The 26,340-nt window shown below is 37.5% G+C and overlaps 1 protein-coding gene across 2 annotated transcripts in view; it reads right to left on the bottom strand.

Moving 5' to 3' along the window:
- Positions 1-6,225: 6,225 nt before the first annotated feature.
- The window catches only part of SLC38A4 (solute carrier family 38 member 4), a 68,724-nt gene continuing 48,609 nt past the window's right edge, over positions 6,226-26,340 (bottom strand). For both annotated transcript variants that reach the window (XM_058558437.1, XM_058558436.1), the window contains 11 exons: positions 25,926-26,018; positions 21,498-21,579; positions 21,325-21,407; positions 21,166-21,224; positions 20,016-20,291; positions 19,804-19,883; positions 18,406-18,506; positions 16,553-16,677; positions 10,999-11,143; positions 9,993-10,090; positions 6,226-8,522 (listed from right to left, as the gene is read on the bottom strand). In XM_058558437.1, the coding sequence (XP_058414420.1) occupies positions 8,421-8,522; positions 9,993-10,090; positions 10,999-11,143; positions 16,553-16,677; positions 18,406-18,506; positions 19,804-19,883; positions 20,016-20,291; positions 21,166-21,224; positions 21,325-21,407; positions 21,498-21,579; positions 25,926-26,018 (1,244 nt within the window). In that variant the 3' untranslated portion in view covers positions 6,226-8,420. The remainder of the gene's footprint in view (positions 8,523-9,992; positions 10,091-10,998; positions 11,144-16,552; positions 16,678-18,405; positions 18,507-19,803; positions 19,884-20,015; positions 20,292-21,165; positions 21,225-21,324; positions 21,408-21,497; positions 21,580-25,925; positions 26,019-26,340) is intronic.

Below are 26,340 nucleotides of genomic sequence, written 5' to 3'. Positions count from 1 at the left end.
GTGGCATAAATGCCAGACTTATTTCTCACAATTCTGGAGGCTGGGAAGTCCAAGATCAAGGTGCCTGCAGGTTTGGTATCTGTTGAGGGCCCTCTTCCTGGCTTGCAGAAGGCTGCTTTCTTGCTGTATCCTCACATGTAAGAAAAAGGGAAAACTCTGGTCTCTTCCTCTTCTTATAAAGCCATTAATCCCGTCATGGGAACCCCATCCTTATGACCTCATCTAAACCTAACTACCTCCAAATCCTATCAAATTGGGAGACGTAGTTTCAACATGTGAGTTTGGTTCGGATACAAACACTAGTCCACAGCAGTGTGGTGTGTTACTGATGAAAGAAATGTGGGGCTGGGATGTGAAGAGTTGTAGAAACCAGGATGCTGTGTCCTGATCCTCTTCTTTAACACAAGATTCTGCCCAAACTGTGGAGCAATCCATCTTTCAGGGAGATTTTGAAAATATCACAGGAACCCAGCAATTTTACCACTTTCACCTGGTAAATTTTCCTCTAGCTGAAGGCTCCTTCATAGACTCAGTACTCTGGTACCTAGGGAAGATCCAGTTCAGTTCATCTGTGTTTTCTGTGAGTAGGACTTGGGTGCAGGTAGGGGCTTTCCCAGGATCGCCTAGAAGGGAGTGGTCACTAGTCCTTAGGCCTTCAGAGCCTCAGTTCTCAATTTTTCAACTCTCCCATCAGTAGAGTTGGTGTTAGAAATAAAATAATTTAATTCAGTTAACTCTTATTCTAAACAAGTAGACAAAATACTTATATAAAGCTCTACTAAACAGTGCTTCATTTCATAGCATTATTAAATAGAAAATGACCCATGCGATGAACATCCTTCATGGGTAAATAGCTATTTGATGAAATAGACTATCTTCTTTTCATTTTCCTGCACGGCAAGATGAGGACTACTGTCATCTTAGCAGCTATAGCCTTCCAGCGACCCATCAGCAGCTGGCCAAGATTTGTACCTTTAGGAAAAGTGATACAAGCAAAATGACAACTATTTTGGGCTCTCTTTATGTTGCTGAGTTAGCAGAGGCCGTAGGAAATGCTGATTATACATCTGGGAACCTAGAGGCTTGGGCTGCAGACCAGGTTTAGACAACCTCATACTTCCCAAGTAAACCTCGGTGATTTTCCAAAATTTTAAGTTAAAAAGCTGGCAATAATAGGAGAAACATGCCCATTACTTTATGGAAACCAGTCAAGTTTTACTTCGGGATGACAATACCAGGAACCTGGCCTTAAAGTAATCAGTCTCAAGTAGCTTATTCACAAAGGACCCTGATAAAATGCTCCGTGAAGCTGTGCCAGGGAGGCTGAGTCATGCTGGACAGGGAAGAATTGGGTTTCTGTCTTTCTCCCTGCACCCTCCCCAGAGCTGGTGGAGAAACTCCAGCTTAGTGGCAATCATACTAAATGTCAAACTCAGTTTAAAGATTGCTGTCTGGGAGCCCTATTGCTAGAGCTGCTCACTGCCTGAGCCAGGTGTGGGATGTGCAGAGAGCAGGAGGCCAGCTGCAATGTGGCGATTATTTTGCTGTTACTCCTTCATTCCTGGATCCTAAATTTCGCTCCAGTAAATTGGATATAATATTTTCTTTCCATGAGTCTACTAAGCTAATCAATTAGACCCGAATCAGACTGATTTGGAAAAAAATTCAGATGGCAGTGAGTTCATGTTTTACTTAGTTACCTTTTGTATCTTCCCTTTGCTCTGACCTGGCCCCCTCCATCCTACCTCAAAACACACACACACACACACACACACACACACACACGCACACTCACTGCCATCCTAGAATTAGAGTGGCACATGGTGATGGTACCCACCATTTTGTACTACTGTGTACAGAAACTTTAGAAAAAATGGGGCCCGTACTCTTTGGACCACAGAAGGCTAATAAGGTTGTTTTTGTTTTTGTTTTTTTTTTTACAAAAAGCGTATTTTATTAAATTTAGTTTTTTTTTGTTTTAAGATGTACATTATTTTATGTACCATTAGAAGAGGAAAACTGCTGCCAATTAGATTGAGACACAATGCTTTTTTTCCCTCTTTTTATTTTTGTCAGTCTTGCTAGAGGCTTATCAATTTTATTGAGTTTTCCAAAGAACCAGCTCTTGTTTCATTGATTTTCTCTATTTTCCTATTTTTGGTTTCAGATATATGCTCTTATCTTTACTAATTTTTATCCTTCTGCTTGCTCTGGGCTTATTTTGTTTTTCTTTTTCTAGTTTCGTGGGGTATATAATCTAGCATTTTCCATTTTATACTGTAACTATCTGTATATATGTGTCCCTCCTCTAGACTGTAAGCTCCTTGAAGACCTAGACTACTCTGTATTCTTGTGCCTAGGGTGGTGTCTGGCACATGGTCTTCACTGAATAAATGTTTGTCCACTAAATTACTCAGCCCGAGTGGCCAGGCATATTATTCCTCAGAAGCATTTGACGTATCTACTCACTTTCAGGACTGAGCTACAGAAATCATTGCTGTAAGGTATGCTTTGAAGCTCTCTGATGATCCTTCATTTATGACTATTGCCAAACATTTGTACTAGAGATGCGACTGTTACAAGGACCTTCCGGTATTTCCAATGAGTCCAAGCTAAATGACCTTGGGAACTGCTTTACACAGAAATTATTTCAACAAGAATGAAGAAACTAAAGCTCAACAGATTGAATGACTTGCCCAAAACATGGGTCTGGGACTCAAGTCCTGGTCTACTAGCTATGCTACACCATTTTCTTCAACAAGTCCTTCCTATCTCTTCCCAGCCCCACCTCTGGCCAGGGTCTGCCCCATCCTTTCAGCTTCTGCTTTAGTCATCAATGACTGTTCCTTAGTTGTGAATTGCAGTTTCATCCAATTCTGCCTTTAGACTCAGCTGAAAATATAAAAATGTATACGAATTGGCAGCATGCTTTAGATTTTTTTCCAGAAAATATAAATTGGTGGAAAAACTTTTCTTTTTCTTAAAAGTTTTTCCTAACTAGAAAAGGAATATATGGTCTTTGTAGAAAATTTGGAAAATAACAGAAACGTATGAAGACCAAAACTAACATTACTTATTATTTTGCTACCTACAAATATCTACTTTTAACATTCTAGGTCTATTTCCTTTTTTTCTATTCCTGTTTTTCTAATCCATGCATTTTTAGTATGTAAAATTGAGATAATAGAGCTTTTATTCTTGTTGTTTTTCACTTAATATCATACCATAGTTTTTTATTTCATTATTGATTATTCAAAAAAATTTTTAATGACTGCATCATAGTCCAGCCTATGAAGGTACTCGAATTTATTAAATCATTCCACAATTTTGGGCATTTGGAGTATTTCAAAATTGTAATCCATTATATGTTGAAAGAATACATTAGTACATAAAAGTCAATTCACTTCTCTGATTATTTCCTAAGAATAGATTCCTAGAAAAGAGATTAGTGGAACAAAATGCGTGAACTTTGTATTTCATAGTTTCCTCTTGCTGCCACAAAAAATTATCACCAACTGAACAGCTTCAAACAACACTCATTTATTATCTCACAGATCTGTAGGTCGGAAGTCTGGCTGGCCCAGCAGAGTACTCAGCTTTGGGTCTCACAAGCCTCAAATCAAGATGTTGGTGCCCTGGGCTCCTATTTAGAGGCTAAGTTGTTGGCAGAATTCATTTCCTTCTCACAGTTTCCAGGTGGTCTCCTCCATCTTCAAGCCAGCAAAGGTAGGTTGAATCCTTCTCATACTGAATGTTTCTGATTTCAGTTGAAGAAAGTTCTCTGATTTTAAGGGATCATGTGATTAGATTATTTGGGATAAGCTCCTTATTTTAAGATCTGTACTTCAATTACATCTGTGAAGACTCATTTGTCATGTAAAGTGACATGTTCTTGGGTTCTAGGGATTAGGGTGTGATCATCTTTGAGGGGCCGTTCTGTCTACTACAAACATTTTTAGGGATCTTTACAAGTATCGCCAGAATGCTTTCCAGATAAATTTAGCCAAGATTTCTGCATTGAATGAGACTGCTCAACTCCCCACACTCACCAGCACAGAATGTTATCTTTTCTTTATTTTAGTAATATAACAGACAAAACAATTGTATTTAATTGTGTTTTTACTTGCATGTATTTGATTCATAGTGAGGTCAAACTATTTGTAAATACTCTTTCACCATTCATTTTTCTTCTGTGATTTCATGTCCACTGCCCATTCTTATACTAGATTCTTAGTATTTCCCTTGTTGATTTTTATTGTCTCTTCATACATAAAGGATATATGGGTCTGTATTTTAGAGTAGTTTGTGTTTTTTTAATAGTTTATCCTTTAATGTGCAGGATTATTTTTTACTGTTGTATAGCTGTATGTATTCATCATTGCCTTTGTGATTTTTTCCATTGTATTTTACTTTCACGTGCAGCTATCAAATAGTTCTTCCTAAAATGTCTACTGATTTTGGGGCTGGCCTGGTGACGTAGTGGTTAAATTCGTGCACTCTGCTTTGGCAGCCTGGGGTTCATGGGTTCGGATCCTTGGCGCAGATCTATGCACTGCTTATTAAGCCATGCTGTGGCGGTGTCCCACATATAAAGTAGAGGAAGATGGGTACAGATGTTAGCCCAGGGCCAATCTTCCTCAGCAAAAAGAGGAGGATTGGCAGCAGATGTTAGCTCAGGGCTAATCTTCCTCACCAAAAATAGAAAAAATGTCTGCTGATTTTGGCCTTCATATTGAATTTTTTCATTTTGGTGTGAGGTGTGAAGAAAAGCTCTAAACTAATTTTTTCAATCAGTTTCTTCAACACTATCTATTGAATAATTAGTACAAAATTTTTTATTGGAAAAAGATAGTCATGGGGGTGCATGCTACAGAAGCAAGGCTATGCAAACTGCTTTTGCATGTGAAGGAAAATGCAGGGTCAAGAGAAAATGCCAGAACTTCCAAGCTGGTAAGTAAGAACCAAATGGAGTCATTTCTCCTGTTTCATCTATATGTCCCTGTAACAAGAGCAGAGAAAACTAATATAAAGTTGATTACAAGTAGCCAGAAAGGGTTTTTGACGTCCTGGGCCTATCTAGGTAGTACTGGGTTTCCTAACCAGGCTTCAAAGTGACTTAGAAAAAGTTATTGTTAATCAAATATCTGTATAAAACAAGAACTAGATTAGCATACATTAAATAAAGCTAACTACAAGGCAAAAGTGTATACCAACAAAAAAAAAAAAAAGAGGAAAAAGAAAGAAAGAAGACTCTTACCCTCCAAATTTGAAAATCCAAACATTAATTATGACGAGACCATTCTAATTAATCTTATCCCAGTAAGACAGGAATTGCAGAACTTCAAGCTATAAAGATCTGGCCTCAGAAAGATGTAATTAAGACACCTTTAGGAAAATGAGTAGGCATATCACAGACTGGGAAAATATATTTGCAATCTGACAAAGGACATGTATCCAGAATATGTAAAGAACTCTGACAAATTCACAATAAAAAGACAACCTAATTTTAAAAATGGGAAAAAGATTTGAATAGACACTTCATAAAAGGAGACATGAATGGCCATTAAACACATGAAAAGTTTATAACACTAGTGATCAGGGAAATGGAAATGAAAATTCCAATGAAATACCATTTCATACACACACTCAAAAGGCTATAAAGTACAAGAGAATGCCAAATGTTGGCAAGGATGTGGAGCAACCAGAACTCATATATATTACTGGTGAAAATGAAAATGGTCCAGCCACTTTGGAGAACTATTTGGAAGTTTCTTAGAAAGTGAAGCATACACTTACCATTTGACCTGTCAATCCCACTAATAGTCCCTTTCTACCCAATCCTCGGCACTCCCGTGTTGTTTTCCCTTCTCTCAAGTCTTCCACGTCTTTTTTTACTATTCTCGTGTTTCTTCTATTTTCTGTTTTTTTCATTGTAAATGAATTCTCCCAAATTAACAACAAAGAGACTCATTTCTTCTACATTCATTCTAGGAGGTAAATATGTGATGACATAAAATAAAAATGATTTAGGGTTAGCTGTGTATTTTGCCAAAATAAGATGGCAACTATTTTTTGGACAGCTATAGATATGAGTTATATGTCAAGAGTAACAATAAAAATGGAACATATACCAACATAGGAAAGACAATATTTGGATTTAACTTTTTTCCTGTGCAAATAATTCACAGCCTTCAACAATAGAAAGAAAATCACCTCTTAGTCATTTGAAAAGTTCATTTATTATATACCAATATACACATTCTGTAATAAAAAAAAAAGCCTCCCAATACATTGAACCATCTTATAAATGAAATAAGAAAATAAAAATTTCATCTGTTTATAAATGGGGTTAAATTAACCAATACAAGATACCATATGTATGTCTGCCCTGCAGTCTATATGAACTCTAATCCAGAAAATGGCCATGAGAACAAAATGGTGTTTTATTATTTGGCACATATTATTGCTCTTGAATATTTATACAATTACACATGTTGATATTTTTGAGTTAGTCATTTCAAATGTAAAGCATTCAAAATATATACAGATTTTACAGTTTTCCAATGTTTTGGATTAATCTTTGATATTTACATTTAAATACAACCAGATTAAACATTTTTTTAACACTCAGAAGGTACCTTTTTCCCTTTCTATTTTGATACATTCTTTAGATGAATGAAAATGAAAATATATCTTAAAGATGATATTTGGCAAATTTTTTCCAGTAGTAATAACTCAAAAGTTATGATAGTTTCTAGTAATGCTCAATTTCCATAGCTTTGCACCGTTTTACAGTATTATGCCTCTAGAAAATAATACATAAAACAAATATATGTTTTCTTAAGGCACATTCCAGAAAAACTATTGAAATATGATTTAATATTATCATACTTATATCATACTTGTATTTCATAATTGGCTTTACTAAAATATAAAATATACAACCAATGTTCTTGCTACTGATTTGAAAACAAATAGTAGCAAACTCTGGAAATTTTAGGCAGTGAGTACTAATTTTTAAATCCATTTCGTGTAAGTATGTTGTAGAAGTGAGCAAGAATATTAGTTTGCATCTCTTTGTAGTGTTAGCACTTTTATTTTTATGGAGAACTACTCAACATTGTATTAAATGGCAAATGAATGTCAGCTGTGCAAGCTAAAATAAACTAAGTCCTATTTTAGACATGATAAATTAAAAGAATAACCTTAGTATTGATAATTATTTGCAAATAAAGAACTTATTCTCTTACAGACGATTATGATGTTATTGTAAACATTGAAGAAGAGCATTACTGAACTATATATAACTTAGGTCTCAAATTTAAAATATCCCCAATAGACAGATACATACAAATGGATTTTTGGGCTCATCAACTTAATTCCTTGCCCCCCACCCCAATAATATAAATGTTTTGACTGTGAAAAGAGAAAACTACACATGTAAAAAATAAAAATCAAATGTACCATACATTAAAATTCTGATGACTACAGAATAAGATTATATACATAAACATATAGCAATCACAGTTTCCTGCACTGAATATTTATCAAATAAAAATGTATCAAACAATACTGGGTAGTGTATCTCCACATGAATCGTGGTCTTCTAAAACTTCTGAATGAGAATGGAAGACGAGAGGGAGGGCATTGTTCAATGACAAAGTAAGACAAAAGGACGAGGAATAACATTAAAAAGCAAATGACTCCAGAACAGGCAGTTTAGCTACAAGCATTATTTTTGCTGTTGCTCTATAATTTAAATAAAGCCCCTCTCTATGTTTAGTAAGATGTTTTAACATTTATAAAAACATCTATTGAATGAAGAAGTCACTAATTCAATGTCACAAACAGGGTGGGCAAAATATTCCTTTACTGTTGACAATAAGATGTTCTAGCCTGGTGTCCGATCATTCATGTGTCTTATAGGGACAGTTTATAAGACATGCCTTTTGCCTCTGCTATTAAACAGACCCAGGGTATTTGGTGTAAGACTAGGAGAAGGAATTTAGTGGTGATAGCTTTGCCACCAGGGAACTTTTGTTTGCTGTTCTGAGAATACAAGTATTTAGTACTTTTCTGGGGGGAGAACAGGGGAGGGGGAGGGTGAAGGGTATTATCCGATGACCATACATGCAGTTACCCTTATTCTGCTTGTCCAGCAGCAAAAATACATCATCTCACACTGCTGTAGTAAAACCTGGGGAGAAATGTGCACCACAGATTTTAAACATATAAACAGCCATTCTTGATAAAAATGATGATTTTCTCTTCTGCAGGTGACTGGTGATGTTACTAGTAAACATTTTTGGAATCTTCCTGTTATTACCTATGAATAACGTTCCAATAAAGATAACTCAAATGTCTTTTGGAGCATAATTTGCAACCATTTCCAACAGAAAAAGAAAGTATTTTCCCTTGGGTTAGTGATGCTTGGAATTTGGGGGATTGTAAATCCAGTCAATGATAATGAGCGCCATGCTTCCAATCATGAAGATGATTCCAACCACAAGGAAAATTAAAGCCTGTAAGTTAGAGAAAACTTGTTAGGGAACACAGGAACCATACTTAGCATGGTTTGCTTTTATAAGTTGTTTACCTAAGGCTGCAATCTCATTTGCATATTAATTGTATTATTCTTATAGCTCAGATGCCCATGCCTAGCAGTTCAGTCAATTTAGAACCTTTGTTGGGGAAAGAGGGTGAATACAGTGGAGAGATTTAACCAAAATGTTCAAAATAGAATAATGGTTAATTGACTTGGTACATCAAAATGATGGAATATTCTGTGATCATTAAAATCAAGTGGTAGAAAAAGATTAATGACCTAAACAGTACTCACAATCTTTTAGGTGAAAAAGGGCAGGTCATAAAAGAGTAGTATTAAATTTTATAAAGCAAACAAATAAAAACAAAAGCCCAATATATGTTGCATATTCCTTGAAAAAAACCCAAAGTGTGTATATATGTATGTGTGTGTATGTAATACACAATATTTCAGAATTTTAATGCTAGAAGGGGACTTATATATTACCACACAGATCAACCACCTAATTCTATATATGAGGAAGCAATAGCTAAAATTTTTTTCACTATAAAGAATCTAGGAGATAATTTTACTCGTTTTTACATCTTGCCATATTGAAAATGGGTCACGAGCAGGACAAGTAATTTGCCAAGGTGACACTGCTATAAAAGTCCAACTAAGATGGACTACATAGACTGGAAATGTGGGGCTGAGATGATAGGAGGAGCTTTTGATATCAAACTGTCCTGAAATCCCTGAACAATCCCAAGAGGTGAATGACTTCTTGAAAAATTCAGGGTAATGCAGTAAGAGGCATTCATTTCAAGTCTTAATATAAGACTTTATTAAGCTGTCATTGATAATATTTAATTACTGGAAAAAAATTATCTCTAGTATATGTTTTCGTAGTACTGTTACAGAAAAGAAACATATACTCTCTAGTTTAATAAGACTGTATTGTATATCTAGAGAGGTTAACTGGAAAACGAATGGTGCTGTTCTGGATCTTAGTTCACACCAGGGGATAACAAGGTACTGCAGAGGGGGAAAAAAAGCAATATCATTTTTCTCGCCTTACAAACCTAACAAACGAGACCAAAATGTTGAAATTATTTCATAACACTGCTAGGGAGCCTAAATCCTTCCTGCATAATTTCCTGTAGACAGTGCAGCAATGGCTTGGCGGGGGTGCAAACTGGTGCGCATGTATGCCTGTGGGAAAACTCCACTAGCATTTGACAGGTAGGAAGGACTCAACCTAAGATATTTGATATTCGAAAGGAAGAAATCCTGGAATCATCGGAATACCAGAAATCTACCCCTCTTCTCTCTGCCAGAGAGCTCCAGCCCACCTTTGATTTTTGGTTCTTATCCATCGATTCATTTTTTTGAACCACATGCATTTTCTGCTTTAGTCTAAGTTGGCAAAGAGCAACTCATAACGGGGGAAATTGCAAGCCTTACTTACCCCGACCTTTTGGGTTGACCTAAGAGGCTCTTTCTTAACAAGTTTCAGATAAAGAACTGCTGGGAGAATGAAAATCAGCATAGTGGCAGAAGAAGCCCCTGAGGAGAGAAACACAGGGCAGGTCAATGTCGTACACAGCAGGTCTGGCTCAGCAAGGCACGCTCAGGCTCAGGGGCACGCTCTTTAAAGAAACCAAATCTAAAGCTACCCCAACCCTAGCAGTAAAAGCTCTATAAGCTCGTCTTGGTGGCTTATTCAAAGAAAATACGTTGATAAAGAAAATTAAAATGCGCCTAACTTTAGCTGCAGACTAAGTATACATAACACATAATAAACAATAAAAAGGCTAAATGTTACAAATTTACAGGAAATTAGTAATAGAAATACATACTAAGGAGGCTGAACCCATCGCACACCCTTCCTACCCACTTCTAAATTCTCAAGCTGCTTACACCTAATTTTTCAAAGTTTTATATTGTATTTTAAATTTGAGTAATCCCTCAGATCAGCAGAATGAAAAATTAAATATACTAACAGGACACATAGTTAAGGGAAATATGCTTTACAAAGTCAACCTCCTCTTCCTCCTTTAAAGATATCCTTTAATGCTCAGCTGATACTCACAGATCTGAGAGAGCATCTTGTAGGTTAAACCTATCTTCTTTACTTTTTGATGCAGAGTTAAGACCTAAGTCCAAATCCTGGGTCCCCTCCAAGTTGTATGGCTTGACTTCTACGGGGCTCAGTTTCCTCATCTGTCAGAAAAGGCAGCTGGACTAGATGAACTATAAGGTAGCCTAGCGCTAACATTTTCTGATCCTGTGAATAACCTGCAGTGTCACCTGGAAGGAAGGGAAAGTGAGCAGCTGGAGCCCAGCTGGGCTAATAGGAATCCTGTGAGCTGAGATGGACTGGGGATCCTTGATCTCCCAGCTCTGGGTCCCTGTCTGCCCTTTAAGGAGGTATTAGCTTGAGTTGACTAAATAAAAGCCTTTCTGAAACTTACCTATGAATCCAAAGATGTATTTTATAGTCGGCACCCGGATGACCAAAATATTATTAAGTGCAATCAGTATGGCTGCAATCAGGAAATGTCTTATCCAGCTGAAGGGTCTTTTGGGAAATAATAGTGTGGTCACTGATGTACGAATCTGCAACAAAGTTCAAAGGCAAGGTCACTGCTTTGCTTTTGACTTTATCTACTATTTCAAATATTCTCACCCCTCTAAAGCATTTTCTGTTTTTTCTTTTTTTCCCAGAAAAGATCTTGGTGCTCATTTTTTTCTGAATTTTTTTATTGTAGTAAAACACACATAAAATTTACCATCTTAACCATTTTGAAGTGTTCAGTTCAGTGGTATTAAGCACATTCATATCGTTGTGCAGCCTTGATGCTGATTTTTCATGTTTGAGATAGTGCCATTTTTCCTTGGCGATACGTCTTGTGCTTACATTCTCAGCTTTCAGAATTTTTTCTTAAAAATAATCTCAGTCAGAAAGAGGCAAAATAACAGGTAAGATATATAATTCAGAGATACAGTCAAACCCTTGTTGATTTCTAATTATGTCTCATCAGACTGGGCCAAGTATGAAGGGCAAGCACTGAATTGATTTGCACGTGATTGTGAACGGAATTTTTCCAAACTTGGGTTTTTTTAATTTTACATTTTCTTTAACATTTCTGCCAACCGATATTTAAAAAAATATGATACTCTTTGTATTTACGCCTTTCTCTTTCTCCCCTTTACTCCTGCCCCCATCAACAGATTATATATGCACAGGGCAGGGAACAGGACCTGATGATATTAACACTCCTCAAAATTTCTAGTTTGGTGTCTTGCACACAGCAGGCACTCAATAAATGTTGAATTAAATTAACAGAATGAATCTTTTCCCTCCCCCGGAGGTCCTTGACAGATTTCAGCCTATTTCAGCGGCTGAAATAACTAGGTGAAGGGTCAAGAGGTTCCGTTTGCAGCAGTGGCTCAAGTTACTCTGATGTAACTGGATAAAAAGATCCTTGTGAGTAGAGAGAGGGAGGGAGTGCTGTTTATGTCTCAACAGCTGAACAAAGTTGAAATTACTCTTATCTTTTGGAATCTTTTAGAGGACACTTTAGTCTATTGGTTTTTCAATAGGTGAGCACGTCAGTTAAGCTAGGACTTCACATTTTTAGAAATGCTGGGGTTGATTTTCACTCTCAAATTTTACTTCTCAAGTGTCTTAATGGTGTGGAATGGGAACTCATTTCAAGGAGAGAAAATGTAAATGATATTTTGAAACACACATACGAACGACAAAAGCTTCAAGCTGAATTGCTTGCAGTGTCTAACGTGTCGTCCCTTTCATACCACTCCACCAAAAATTAAAGCCACCTGTTTAGGTTTAAAAGGCAACTTCATTTCCAGAACGGCAAACCAGAGAGTCTCTGGAAATGGTGTAAGAGTGAGTTTGTACATGATTTTAAAAATTGAATTGGCAAAAATTATGAAACTCACTCTGAAAAGTAGACTGAGCAAAGCAAATGGTTTGATTTCGTTTTCCCAGCAGCCTATAAATTCTACATTATGACCTACAATTAATGCATATTCAGTGTTGTCCAAACTTTTCTAATGGGTAGGCTTATCATAAGCTTTCTATGCTACATACATAGTGCTTAAGGATTTATTTGTCTGAAGTGCTAAACTTACAGAATAAATAAGTAGAATACAGATTATTTTTAGGCAGAGGGCACATGTATGTGCTTTTCAGTCTTTTGTTAAAATACTGCATTTAATTCAGTAAGCTGAGTTAGAGGCAACCGTATAAGTACATGGCGTCCGAATGTAAATGCAACTTCCTAAGGTCTCATGGCTCAGAAAGTCTCAGAAAGAGTCTCAGAAAGACTCAGGTTTGGCCTAATGATGTAAGAATACAGAAAGTTTACAGGAGTAATGGTTGGAGTAATTGGAGAAAGCTTGCTCCTCGGAGTGAATAAGGAATAACAAAATCCAAAATAGAACTGAAGACATATAGAGTTGCCAATGCATTCTTGGAGAGAGCAACAGGGAGCAAGTAGGCTGCTGGTGGTGGTAGGTGGCAGTGGAAAAGAATAGAAGGGAACTTGCTAGTCATTCCATGTTAAAACGCTGCCTTGAGGGGTGAGCCTGGGATCAAAAGGTCCTCAGCAGTTCTATTTACCTATATCAGGATCGAGGCAACCCTGGCTTATTGCCTACAAAGCGTTGCCTGCTGGTCCACTCGTTTAAATGCCCTTTTCTCTACTGATGCATACTGATAAGAACCTGAAAATGTGGGTCAGATGCTATGAGTGGAAGAAGTCCCCAGCAACAGCCATGGCCTCTGACCCAGAATGATTCCAGAACAGTTCTATGCAGCTCTAGAGAAAACATCTGCTATTTCCGGGGAGAGTGTTCTGAAAAGGAGTCTGTTAGGAGGTGCTGTGTTTTAACGTGGGGACCCAATGTGAAAGTTAGAAACACAGAGGCAGAGTGAAAAGTGGGAGCCTAAGCTCTGAACTCTAAAAAAAAAAAAAAAACAATTCTATTGCTTAGAAGTGAATCAGTTTTATTTTGCAGGATTGCTTAGGACAAGAGTGTTGGAAATACCCATAGATCGCCACTCTATTCCAGTTCACAGCATCATCTGCCATATTTCTATGCCTATCTCTACATCTGCTTCAAAACAGGAGATCTAAAGGCAACATACGTGAAAAGAATGATTTTACTATGACAAAATGAAATAGAAGTAGCTAGAGAATCTGAGACGTGACTTTTTTTTTTTTTAAAGGGGTGGCAGGTGGAATTTGAGTCTGTATGTTCTTGATAAACCTGTTAGGATTATTTGGTTTTCTGTTTTTCATGGTGATGTGTGAATTTTACTGCATAAAAGGAAGCACAAACTGAAAATGGCATTATGGGTCCTTGGGAAGGAGGTGCAGTCCCGTAATAGACACCCCTGCCCCACAGTAAGAAAGAGGAAAAAAAATGTTGGGCTGCTAGTGAAAAAGCTGGTCTTAATTCACTTCATTTATTCATTTGTTCAACAAACACTTCAAGCAGTTACTTTTGTGTTTTACATTAAGAAGGAAAAAACTAATCTAACTTGAGAAAAGAAAGATAATAAATGGAGTAATGAAAGGAAAAACTAACCAACCAACCAGACACCACCAATAAAACCTTTGTCATCTTTTCCTGGGCTCCTAAGAAAGCGAGCCCATTTATCATTTGTTGAAAGAAGAAGAATACAAAATAATACCTAAAACCGATAGATTTTAATCCAGATTAGGTTTTGTTTGTTTTATTATTTGTATGTGGGGATATCAAGGCAAAGTCAATAAACTTATTGGTCTAGAGTTTCTTAATTCAAAGAAACCTGTCAGGAGAACTGAGCTGTGACTCAGCATTTGACACATTGAACATTGTGGCTCTAAATTGTAAGAAACAAACAAAAACACTGCTAACAACTTCTATTACTTTAGGGAAAAAGTGTCTGAATGTAGCCTTGTGGGACTTGACTGGGACAAGGAGGCTGGACCCCCTTTAATGTCATCCATCACATCCACGGAGGCTTGGTTCATTTAGCCAGGATCCTCACACAAACTGAAGTTCATGGCAGATGTTGGCAAGGGGAGTAGCCTATGCTTTTGCTAGAAAAGGTAGTTTATATGTCTCAGGAAAAGGCAGGACTCATTTGGAGACCATTTTTCTTAGCAAACATTGCTGGGCTCATCCTGTGCCCATCAGTCACTGTGCACATCCCTAGCCTCCAGGGACTTAGAACCCAGAGGAAAATGTGATACACAGATCATCTCAATGTAACGCTGTAAGGGTGAAGACAGAATTATGTACAAAATGTTTCATAGATGCTACTGTTGAGTGAAAATACATAAAAAAGGAGAGGTTAGTTATTTTTCTGAAATTTGGTTCTAATGATCAATTCTGATTCCAACGGACATCTAATGGGAGATGTTTACAAACTATTGCCCTTGCTGATGGTCAGATTTACACCAGGGCCTTATCCGTCATATAGGGGAAGAATTTCTACGGGGAGATCTGGATTTTTAATGTTGAGGTGAAATGGTCATTAGTAAATGAAAGGCTGACTTTCACTTCCCATTATTATGATGCAGCCATCAGTGTCATGCTCTGAGCACTGGATTAGTTCAACTGCTACCAACTAGCTGCATGACCACAGCCAAGTCCATTAATCTCCTGAGACCACGACTTGAAAGCACTATATTTAGGGCTTATGAATAAAGCAATATAGAAGCACGTCACAGATTTCTTTTATAAAATGCTTTGATTCAACAGTGATGTGAGTGCCTACTGTGTGCCACAATTTAGTTAGTGATATCTTCACACACAAAAACAAGGGCTGCAGATATTCTTTTCTCAGAGACGCTGTTTGCTTGGAATTTTACCCCACGATACACTTTCTGTCTACAGCTGTCTTCTGCCTTGTACCCACCACGGAGCTGATTTTAGGCTAAAGCTGTGTGCATGTCATTTGAAATACCTTCAGATATATGAGAGGCAAGACGTTATTTAAGAGTAAAATATTAGCTGCCATAGTCATAGGATCTGATTTCATGCACTCATGAGAAAGGAATGTGCCAAAAAATATTTCAGCACACAAGCTGCATTTAAAGTGACCACAGTGTCATTATATGAGTTGTCCTCATAGGCTAGGCCCTATGGAACATTCTGTACAGGACAGTGCTGGTTACTGTGTTGCTTATTTTTCCCCCTAAAATGAATGAGTAAATTCAGTGTTTATGAAAAGAGAAGAGTTGGCAGGAGACTGCAGACTTGTGTTTATCCATAGGTGGTGGTTTTAACTCATGTAGCCCAAATATCCGCAACCAGCCCTGCTCTGTGATTCCAGAACGACTGACGCCAACGGCAAATGCCAAGAAGGGGCCATCTCAGAACAAGTCTGGCAGAGGGCACATGTCAGTTTTGGGGGCAATAGAAGAGACATATGACAGATAATGTAACTATTTTTCAAGAAACTTGGTTCTAGTATGTAATTTACTTAAGATGAATCCCCTTCTCATTAGCCTTCAAGGAATCACATTAAATAAGGTGACTTTTGGATGCTACTGCAGCACAACAAACTGGGGGGAAAAAGTGAGATACCTTCAAAACTGTGGTGAAAATGCAATATGATTCAAAGGTTAATGTGGTTTTGGCTTTCAAGTTTCAGAAGTTATATGAATTCCTACTCATTTCTACTGATCCACAAGAGAGAAATTCAAGAACTGCTTTTTGAATTTGAGTTTAAAAATAAATTTTGACCTCAATAAAACTGGAAAATAGAAATAAATTTTGTGACTTTTTCCCTTCACTTTAAAAATATTTAACATCTAAAAATATTTGCTATATCTACATATTAAATGGTCCATTTTAAATGGCTACAAAATGCTACATAAAAATAATAAAGTCTTTGGGCATTGCAACTGTAAACTCATATTATAATTAAATCCACATCAAGTCAGAACTCATGTACTAATCTATGGGGTCAAGCAGGGTTCTTTCATCAAAGCTTCATGTACTTACTGGGAACAGGACAATGGGCACAGTTAGTGTTACCGCCACGAGGACCGCCAGGCGTACCATGAGGAGAGGGATGTCAAATGTGTACACTTTGCTGTAAGCATGAAGTAATTCATCTTCAACTTCTCCTACAAAGAGGAAGAAGAGAATGAGTCCACTGGGTGTTGTCAAGTTGGCATTGGTTATCTATGGCGACATTTTACAGAGGGAACACAGTACAGCAGAAAGAACCCAGGTCTGGGAATCCAGACACCTCCATTTTTATCCTGTCTCAGAGCTTATTAGCTGTGTGACCTTTGTTCAAGTGATCAAAGCAGCCCTGAAGTTTAAAGTTGCAGGAGCTAATACAAAATTATTAAGATGCTTCTCCAGCTAGCTACCTTTGCTTTTCAGAAGCATCGCAAAACAGATAACAAGTTGAAGTGCTCTGTTTGGAGGGTGTGAAAGGCCCAAGACCCACCAGCCTGTCCCTCACATCCTGCCACCCTCCTCTGCTCCCACCTGCCCAGGGATCCCTGACATAGCTGCTCCAAAACCAGTAGGGAAATCCTAGAACAAATGATCTCTAACTTAATTTTTTCACGTTCAATGTTATGACTCCAACATGACACTGATACACATACTTTTGGGCTTTTTCAAGTTTTTGCTTGTCTTTTGAAACTCATTAGAGTCAGTATAAGTAACATGCAAGAATGAGTTAATATGATTTTTACAGAGTCTTCCAATGAATATTGCTCTAACATTAAGATGCAGCCCTCCTGGAAAACACATTCATTCAGAATTCCAGACACAAATGACATGGAGGTGCTTATAGAATCAGATGTAGTTTGATTTTCCCACTACTGCCTTCAAAATCAGACAAAGGGGGGTAAAAATACCTTCCATGGTATTGACTTGACTTGCATTAACTTGTAACCAGCAAGGAGTTAATGTCCAATCTAAAGTGAGTGCTTGGTTAACAGCCAAATATTAGTCAAATAGAATAAAATCCAAGCAAATGGTGCCCCCCCAGACCTTTCTTCCCTAATTTGTCTTTCAATCAATTTAATTTACCATATCAGTCAAAAAAAAATCCAAAATGTTAGAGAGTTTTATACAAAAAATATAGTTGTGTTGAGAACATTGATTAGTGTGAACATCGGCTACCAGGTCAATGTTTGATTCCCTGAAATTAGTCTACAGGGTCATGCTTCATGGAAGGGAATCCTACTCCTTTTGTGTCCTGTTAAGATGCCATAGAGGAAACGTTTCAGGCAAAATCTAATGTGGCCATAGTCACTTTTTGTTTTGGTAGTACATTCTTAGATTGAAGGGAATTCTGTCATGTCCTTCTCTTTTCTGAGGAAACCATTCACTATAACCGAACAGAATGCGATAAGCCAGAAAATTTGCCTAATGCTCTAAGCCCCCAGATTCCATTTGACTGGTAAATAAAAAGCAAGTCCCAGCTTAAGGACTTTGTACTTTTTCTTCCATTTGTTTGGTAGTTAGTTACTCCACCAAAACAACTTTGCAACATGCAATTGGATTCACTCTTATTGCTTCTAGCTTGAGATGGCCTAGAGAGTCAAGCCAAATAAATATAATTTATCCCTTAAGGAAAATAATTAAATTTGAGGGGTGGTTTTTATAAAATATGCGTGAATTCACAAATTGTTGTAGCCCGTTAGCCAGGCTAGTTCAGGTCCTATTTTCTTAGGTCAAGGGACAAGGCTAAAACAGTAGGTTAATTGAATACATGTATCTACAGATCATGCTGCTTATAGAGGGTAATTAAAAGAATTATACCTACCCGGGTTAATGATCAGTCCAACTAGGATTTGCACAAAGAGAATGACTGTGACACAGTGACCTACCATAAAAGGTTAGGTAACCAAAGAGGGCAGCAAGCAGGTACATGACGAGCATCCCCGTGATGGAAATATTTGACACTGTTTGCATCTTCCTCCGGGACCGACTGAAAAGAACAAGAACACTGAGTTTTGTTTTTTCAAACTTATGAAAATATCACTTTTTACAATCAAAATAAAAAAAATAATGATTGTATGTCTCTGTGGCTCATTATAAAACCATGTCTCTAGTGCAGAAATATAGCTTATTTAAATTTATCTTAGAGAGCTGTGGAGGATTTGTTTCCATTTTTCTTAATCACTACACCTTCAGTCTTAGAAACAACCATTTTCCTAGAAGAGGACCAGTTTATTTCATGTTGATAAGTAAGCATGTCTACTGAGGATCTAAGAATGTAATTAACATGAAGATCAAACTGGCTCCTGATGTAAAAGCCTTCATATTTCACAGTGAGATGGATTTAATGAGGACAAGAACCTACTAGAATCTGCTAAGCACTACTTCCAGGAGTTCAGACTACCAGGAAGCCTGATATTGTTACCTGGACAGCTTCTGGAAACCATTCCAGAGAGCACTCAGCTTCTTAAATTCAATTGTCAGGCCTCTAGAATAACTGCTACATATGATTTTTCAAGTAAATCAAAGACATCAAAATACTTGAAAGTGTTCCAAAAATATTTTATGAGGTAAATCAGAATTTACGGGGAAAGTTATTGCTATTTAGTGAGAATAAAGACTGAGGTTATTGATGTCTGGGTTAAAGAAATTGAGAATTATTATATGACACCGTCCCCTAAGGGTAAAAGGGGAAGCTGTTCTAGTGGGCTCAGGTCCATTTCATCCCCAAGTAGATGTCAACAACCTCAAAGGGAAAAGAGTATTAATAAATCATAGACTATCAGCTGGAAGAAACAGGGTTGTCTAGCTAGCGTCTCCATTGTACAGATAAGATAATGAAGGCCAGATATTGGCACACCTCTGTGGTGAATGTCTTGTAGGCAAGGGTTAGGAATTGACCACAAGTGACATCAGTGGCTTAACAAGGCCTCCCTACCTATAATTTTTGGTCTTCATGGGTGTGGTCATATCCAGTTTAGGTAACATCACTTCTTTCCGCCAAAATTCAAATACTAATTCCCCATGCCTACCCAAATCCTTACAGACATTGGCTCCTCCTCCCCCAGTTCTTAACCTCTCCCCTGGACCATTAGGGTGGAAGAACAGGTAATGCAGTGAGGGGACTGATTCACACCTTTCTGGTTAAAGCACATTACTGATAAGTGGTTGTAGCACAAACTTTCCGTGAAGAGAAAGCTATAAACTATGCTTCTGTATAAAGCACCTTTGAACACACAAGCTCATTTTCAAAGCAAATTAGAGTGCTAAAATGATGGCTGCCTTACTCTTTAAGTTCACTGTAGATGGGAAGGACCTCAGGGTGGCATACAAAAGCAAATGCTAGGATAGGAATTGCATAGGCGGTCTGAAAAACAAAGACAACACAGGATGTTTAGCATTCCAACACAGATGGCAATCCCAGGCCATCTCAGCTTATGACATAAAAACTCAGAGGCCACATCGCTAGGCTCGTTAGAGGCCCAGGCCTCTCACTTACCCGGGAGTTGAATACAAAGTATTTGGGTTGACACTTGTCATCACTGTGTGCTTTATACTCTACTCCACTGCTGTGAGGAGAGCCCTTGGCCTGGTTCTCATCTAGCCCTGCAGTTTTCTGGTGGGTGTAATCCATCATGAAGTTCACATCACTACTCTCAGAGTTGTTGGGTAGCATGACCACATGCATTGGAAGTGTGTTGTTGAATGTCCGATTTCCAACACTGTGATCCAGAACAGGCAGAGGGCAGGGTATTTGGAATTTCTTGTAAATCACCTAGACCCAGTCATTAAAAAAAAAAAAGTCAGCCTTTTGAGAAAAACAATGAAACAAAAATCTGTATGGCTTATGGGGTAGAGGTGAGGGGCCTCTGCTGAGGATTCCTATTAGATAAACGGGCAATGGAGACTCTCTCTAGCCTCTGCCCTAAGGAAAGAGTTGGAACCATGATTGGCAGCCCTGCCCTTTAGAGTCCACAGGGGACAGTATTTTGCATGAATCTATCCCAAGCTTCATTCATACTCTACAATGAGAAAGACGAGTATTTCCTCGCTACATTTCAAATCTTTTGCTTCTTTAAATTAGTGATAATATGGTTCACTGAAAATTCACCCCTCCTCTTTTGCCTCTTTGGGGAAATGCTGTACAAATTTTGGCATCCATATTATAAGAAATTCTTGTTTTTGGGGGGTGTTGGGGGCACTAGGGAGAAGAATTTCTTCTTTAATTCCACTGTGGTTGCCCTCTCTGCATGGGTAGAATTTGTAAGAGAAAATGGCTGATTCACGCAGATGTGGCTAACTCTATAGCCTACTCATTTCTCTTCTGAGACTCCTCACTTCTTCTTCCTCCACCTTTCTAAATATTAGGTTATCATCACGTTCCTGCGTGAAGTATTCCTTTTGTCCAAATATACATTCAGTGTGTCTAGAACATACTATTAGTAATGGCCTTGATGTTCTAACTCAACTATTTTTAAACACATGACTCTTCTTTTCTCGTTCCAAATTAGAATATAGGAAAATTGCTTGTGATGTAAGAACTATTTCATGCTAGTGAAGTGCTTGAACAAAAATGAGGACACTAACTCAGGCACTAAAAGCATCTCATGCTCACCAGGCTAGAAAGATCATGTCAATAAATCACTTACCACACTGACAAAAAACACCATGCAGGTAAGAGAAAATCCACTGGTATAACCAAGGTAACCTAGGAGTTAGCAGAGAAATTCTGGAAGGTGAATATGGCATCTACAGTCAGCTTAGCTATTAGAATATAAAATGAAAAGAAAAATTAAAAATGACTTTACCTAAATTTTTAAGAAGAGAAAGTGGAAGAATGATTCCAACAGACACAAATATGAGGAGGTAGTTGCCATTGAGGTACCATTCTCTAGAAGAGAAAGAGAGGCAAGAATATTAGGATCAGAAAAGACCAAGTAGAATGAATCACTTGACATTACAGAGAGAACATAAGACATACCCAGTATTTTCTTCAAGTCCCATGAATGCTCTGATTACTTCAGGTAGTTCATATTTAATGATAAAGAGGTAGCTTGACATTGCTAAAATGGAAAACATGACAGCTTAGTGGTGTACACAGCACTAAAATCACAGGAAAGTTGTGAGAAGTCCTGGCATTTGGGACATCCATTCTTCTCAGTAAGATGAGCATCTAATCCCCCAAACAGATGAAAAAAAAAAAGCCACCCAATGTGTATTCTGTATCACTTCCAAGTTCTTTTCAAAAATAGACATTTGGCCCTCTGGCTCTTGCGTCTGGACCTTTGCTGACAGTATCAATGCTGATTCTGGGTTAAATCCAGCTCTGATGTTTTCAGTGAAGCTGCAGTTTCTAAGTTTTATCCTCATTAGCTATAAGTCATCAAGGCCTGTACTGAGTGTGCCAGTTTTAGTGTCTGAAACTTGGGCAAGGGTCTGGCAACCAAAAACATGGGCCAGAAGAGACAGGACAGAATTGCAGGGTGGAACTGGGTAGACTACATGTCCCTTTGGCTCTCTCCAGGTGGGCACTGGTTTAGTCCTCTGTAATCTCCCTGAGGGGCACACTAAGTCTCAGAACACTGATTGTCTAAGCTGGAGTCATACTGGACTGATAAAAGAATACAAGAGATGATAGCGTCTCCTTTCTTTGTCAATGGAGTTTATTTTCTATATCCTAGTCTCCCTTTGGCCAAATAACAAATTATGCAAAGTGGCAAAATTTCTTGAACGTCTAGATAAGTGATATATGTGTGATCATGTATTCTTCCGAAAATCTGATGAAATCTATAAACCATCTCTCTGGAAAAATGCATATGGATACATATGCATAACATACAATTTTGCCTACAATTGTAGGGATTTATGCAACATCCCTTTCCTCAAGTCCATCCACTTAGTGAAGTGTAATATTAATTTGTTATTTGACACATGGTCAAAAGACTCAACTAAAAATTAAACTGACAGGTGTTACATCGCAAGATTTAAGCATGTGCTACATCCTGCTGGTGAATTTTTGCTAACAGACATTTAAAGCAGGTATCCAAGTTGTAAATTGAACTATTAATAGTTTAAAAATAAAAATTTCCTTAGCCTCAAACAAAAGTAATAATGGTGAAAATAATTCCCCACATTTGTTTAGTTCCTCAAATTACTCCATTTGACCAGCTGAAAAGCCATGTGAAATAGCAGCATGTATAGTATTATCTTCACTCCACAGCTGAGGATACAAAGATTTTGAGAGCTTTCAATATGTCCAAGATCATACACAGCTTAAAAATGACAGACCATATCCAAAATATAAGATCCCTGATTTCAGGCCAGTGTTTCTTCTCTATTGTGAAGTGAAGTGATTTTTTACAATACTTGATGTGTCTTCTGTAAACGTTATTTGGTTAATCTTTACAAAGGCCTTGGCTAACGGTAAATCTTACAGAGCGTAAACAGAGGAGATATTTCTGATGAACTGGCTCAGCGCAGTACCATTCAATTTTAGAGCTATTAATTGCTGACTTTCAGTGATGTCACTGCTGTTAATGTGTTTGGTCTTTGAAATTCAGAATAATCCAGACTTGTCTGAGTAATGTCAACATTATTCTGCTAATAATGGTGGTAAAGGTTAATTTTTCAGGGGAATGAGAAAAACGTTCTAAGTGTGAATTGCTAAATACAGAAATACAAGTGATTTGCCTTAGGTCAAGATAACCACTAATCATATAGAGTAACCAAAGTGAGAGCATTTTCAGGGAAGGTGTACGAAATTTCGTCTTACTGCCTCTTAAAGCCACACTTTTTTCATTTGTGTGTGGTTTGATCCAGAATCCACTTTACAGTTTATTTCATTATTTAGAAGCATAACAATAGCTACACTTTGAGCAGCAGACAGTGCTGTTGCCACTCAGCCTGTCGGGTTCAGGGCTAAATATGTGTATGTCCCATTGTTTCAGTTGTCCAAACAAGTAAATTACAACAGTCTATTTGGTGGGGGAGGGGATTTATATGCTTGTGGCCCTAAACCAATAAAATTAATGAAACAATCTTGGTGTTACTGTCAAATTCTACCCAGGTATTGCAGTCTTAATATATAAAAATATGAAAAGAAATAAAAACAAATCATTAAGATATGGCTGGATTTTATTTATCTGCTTACCAACTATCCATTATCAGGAGCAGGAATAGTTGGTTATCAGGATAAAGGTTATTAAAGGAATTGCTGCATTTCAGAAATTCTAGATAACTCCAGTGATTTTATTTATCAAAAAGGGTTACCTCCTTCCAAGATCTCTGTGCAAGTTTATTTATTGCAGCATCATTTGTAAAAGTGAATAACTGGGAACGATCCAACTGTTCATCACTGAGGGCTTCAGTAAACCAATTACAGTACATTTGTACAACGGAAAACTTGAAAGCCGTTAAAAAGAATAGTATGCAAATACACTCAAGGCATATTGTTAAATAAAAAAGCAAGCTGCAAATCAGTTTTATAAGATGATCCAATTTTATCAGTAATAGCATATTTGTTAAATTTGGCATAGAGGAAAACCTGGAGTAGTTATTTCTAAGGGTGACTTACATAAACATTTCTTTGTAACTTACGTATTTACGTAATGTTTTAGCTTTTCACAATTAGCAGATTTTTGTTTTATAATTATAAAAATACCCATTTAACAAATTATCAGGAAGGCTCCAGAGACATGGATATTGAGTCCGAGAACCAGGGAGGAAGGAACCATGAACTGAACCCTTATTATGCGCGGTATGTTATCTTGTTTCATCCTCATAATGAACTTCTGAGGATGAGATATTACTCTCATTTTCATAGGTGGAAAAATTAGGTTCGGAGGAGTAAGCTGATTTTTCCAAGGTCAGAGATAGTGACAGAAACAGATTCAAGTTCAGGTACATCAGCCTCCAAAAGTCTATTCTCTATTCAAGAGTTTTAAGATATCTTTTTAAAAACAGTAACAGACCAGATACATACCAACAGGGCCAAGGGAGCCCAGAGGAACTGCTACCTACTTGCCTAGAGAAGTGATGGATTGTGTGAGCAAACAGAAAGTGCGTGCACGCGCCCACGAGAGAGAATGTGTGCGTGTGTGTGTGTTAGGGATGCAAGACACAAGAGCAGGGGAACTGAATACAGTTTGTTATGGTATGACACAGGACACATAGGGGATAGATAGATAGATAGATGATAGAGAGAGATGATAGTGATAGATGATGGGTAGAAATAGATGATAGATAGATGGATAGATGATAGATAGATGATACATAGAGAGAGAGAGAGAGATAGACAGATAGATAGATGGATGATAGACATGGAGGTTGGTAGGAAAGGTATCAGAAAGGTAGGGAGAGGAAAGATGATGAAGAGCCTTATGTGTCAGGACAAAGAGTTTAAATTTTACTAGAAAATAACGAGGATACACTCAAGAATTTTACGCACAGGAGAAATGAGAATTGCTTTGAATTTGAGAAAGTGAATCTGGAAGATGAATTAGAGATGGGAGCAGGGGATGTTCAAGGCAGGGGGACCAGTTGGAAGGCTCCTGCAACAGTCTGAGCTAGAAATGGTGATCACCTGAACTGTAGTGGTGAGAATAGAAGGAGAGGAGAGATTCAAGTGACAAGTACAAGATAGAATGGACAGGAGTTGGTATTTGATTGGATGTTCAAGGTTAGGGAGAAATGGAAAAGCTTAGGCTGACACCCAGATTTCTGGCTTAAGAAACTGGATGCTGCTGGTATCATTCACTGAGAGAAGAAAGAACAGAGGAATAGAATAGCAGGTTTGGGGAAGAAGCAAGTAGTTGAGGAAATAAGTGCCACTATGTGGGGATACAGTCTGGCTTCTGCAAGAGGATGTAGCCAGTGGGACATGTGAAATACGGGTCTAGGGACTTCTGATGCCTAGCTAGATCTTTGCCTTAGCCAATTCTAGGGACAGTCTCCAATGGGTTGGCTCTGTGCAAGCTCATGTCTCAAGGACCCCAAAATTTGGCTATGCCCCTCAGACACTTAATTTTAAATTTTATGAAATAAATTCAATTGTACATATGACACATCAACTGTTCTGGCAATGACAGAAATAAACACTAATGCTTTAATTTTGAAAGGTAATAATTAAATCCATAATAGCATTTGAAATCCAGAAAGGTTTTATTCTATATTTTAATTCTAGAATTCAATTGGTTGGGTTTTATAGAGTATTTCATTCATAGATATTGCTATTTTTAATTAAGGGGAAACAGAAAATCTATTTAAGGAAATTTATTTCATAAATTTAGGAATTGTAAAGCAGATATTTTCCTGTATTTAAAGTGCTTGTTTATTACCATAACAGTTTTCTTATTTATTGAACATTCTTTAGGAAAGTTTAAGCGGTGTATCAAAAGCTATATCCCCTTACCTCCAATGTTCTGCATTGTAATGGAAATAAAAGCTCCAATTTTCCCAGGCCATCCAAATGCTTTTTCCCCTAATTTTTCATAAATTAAAGACCCTACAATCAAAGATAAAATATCCTTGTTAAAAAGATTATTTTAATGACTAAAGTACTTCTCTAAATATAATTCCACACTGGAGTCTCAAACGTGTAAATAAAGACCATACAGAAATTATAATCCCAGAAGATGCAATCTCAAAAACCAGTATGAAAGATGTTAAAATATTCTCCCAACAAGAAGCAATGGCTTCATTCATGTTAGCTCCATGCAGCAAGTCAAAACTGTTATTTGCATCATCCACCAAAAATCTCTTTTTCTATTTGGCTTCAACCTGAGCCAGTTGACTTTCACTCCTCTCAGTTGCCCAAATAACTAAAA

The sequence above is a fragment of the Diceros bicornis genome, chromosome 17 (genome assembly GCF_020826845.1).
Source record: "Diceros bicornis minor isolate mBicDic1 chromosome 17, mDicBic1.mat.cur, whole genome shotgun sequence".
In the NCBI taxonomy this organism is placed as follows: Eukaryota; Metazoa; Chordata; class Mammalia; order Perissodactyla; family Rhinocerotidae; genus Diceros; species Diceros bicornis.
Note: the sequence above shows the minus strand (reverse complement) of the source record. Positions and strands in the feature narration are given on the sequence as shown.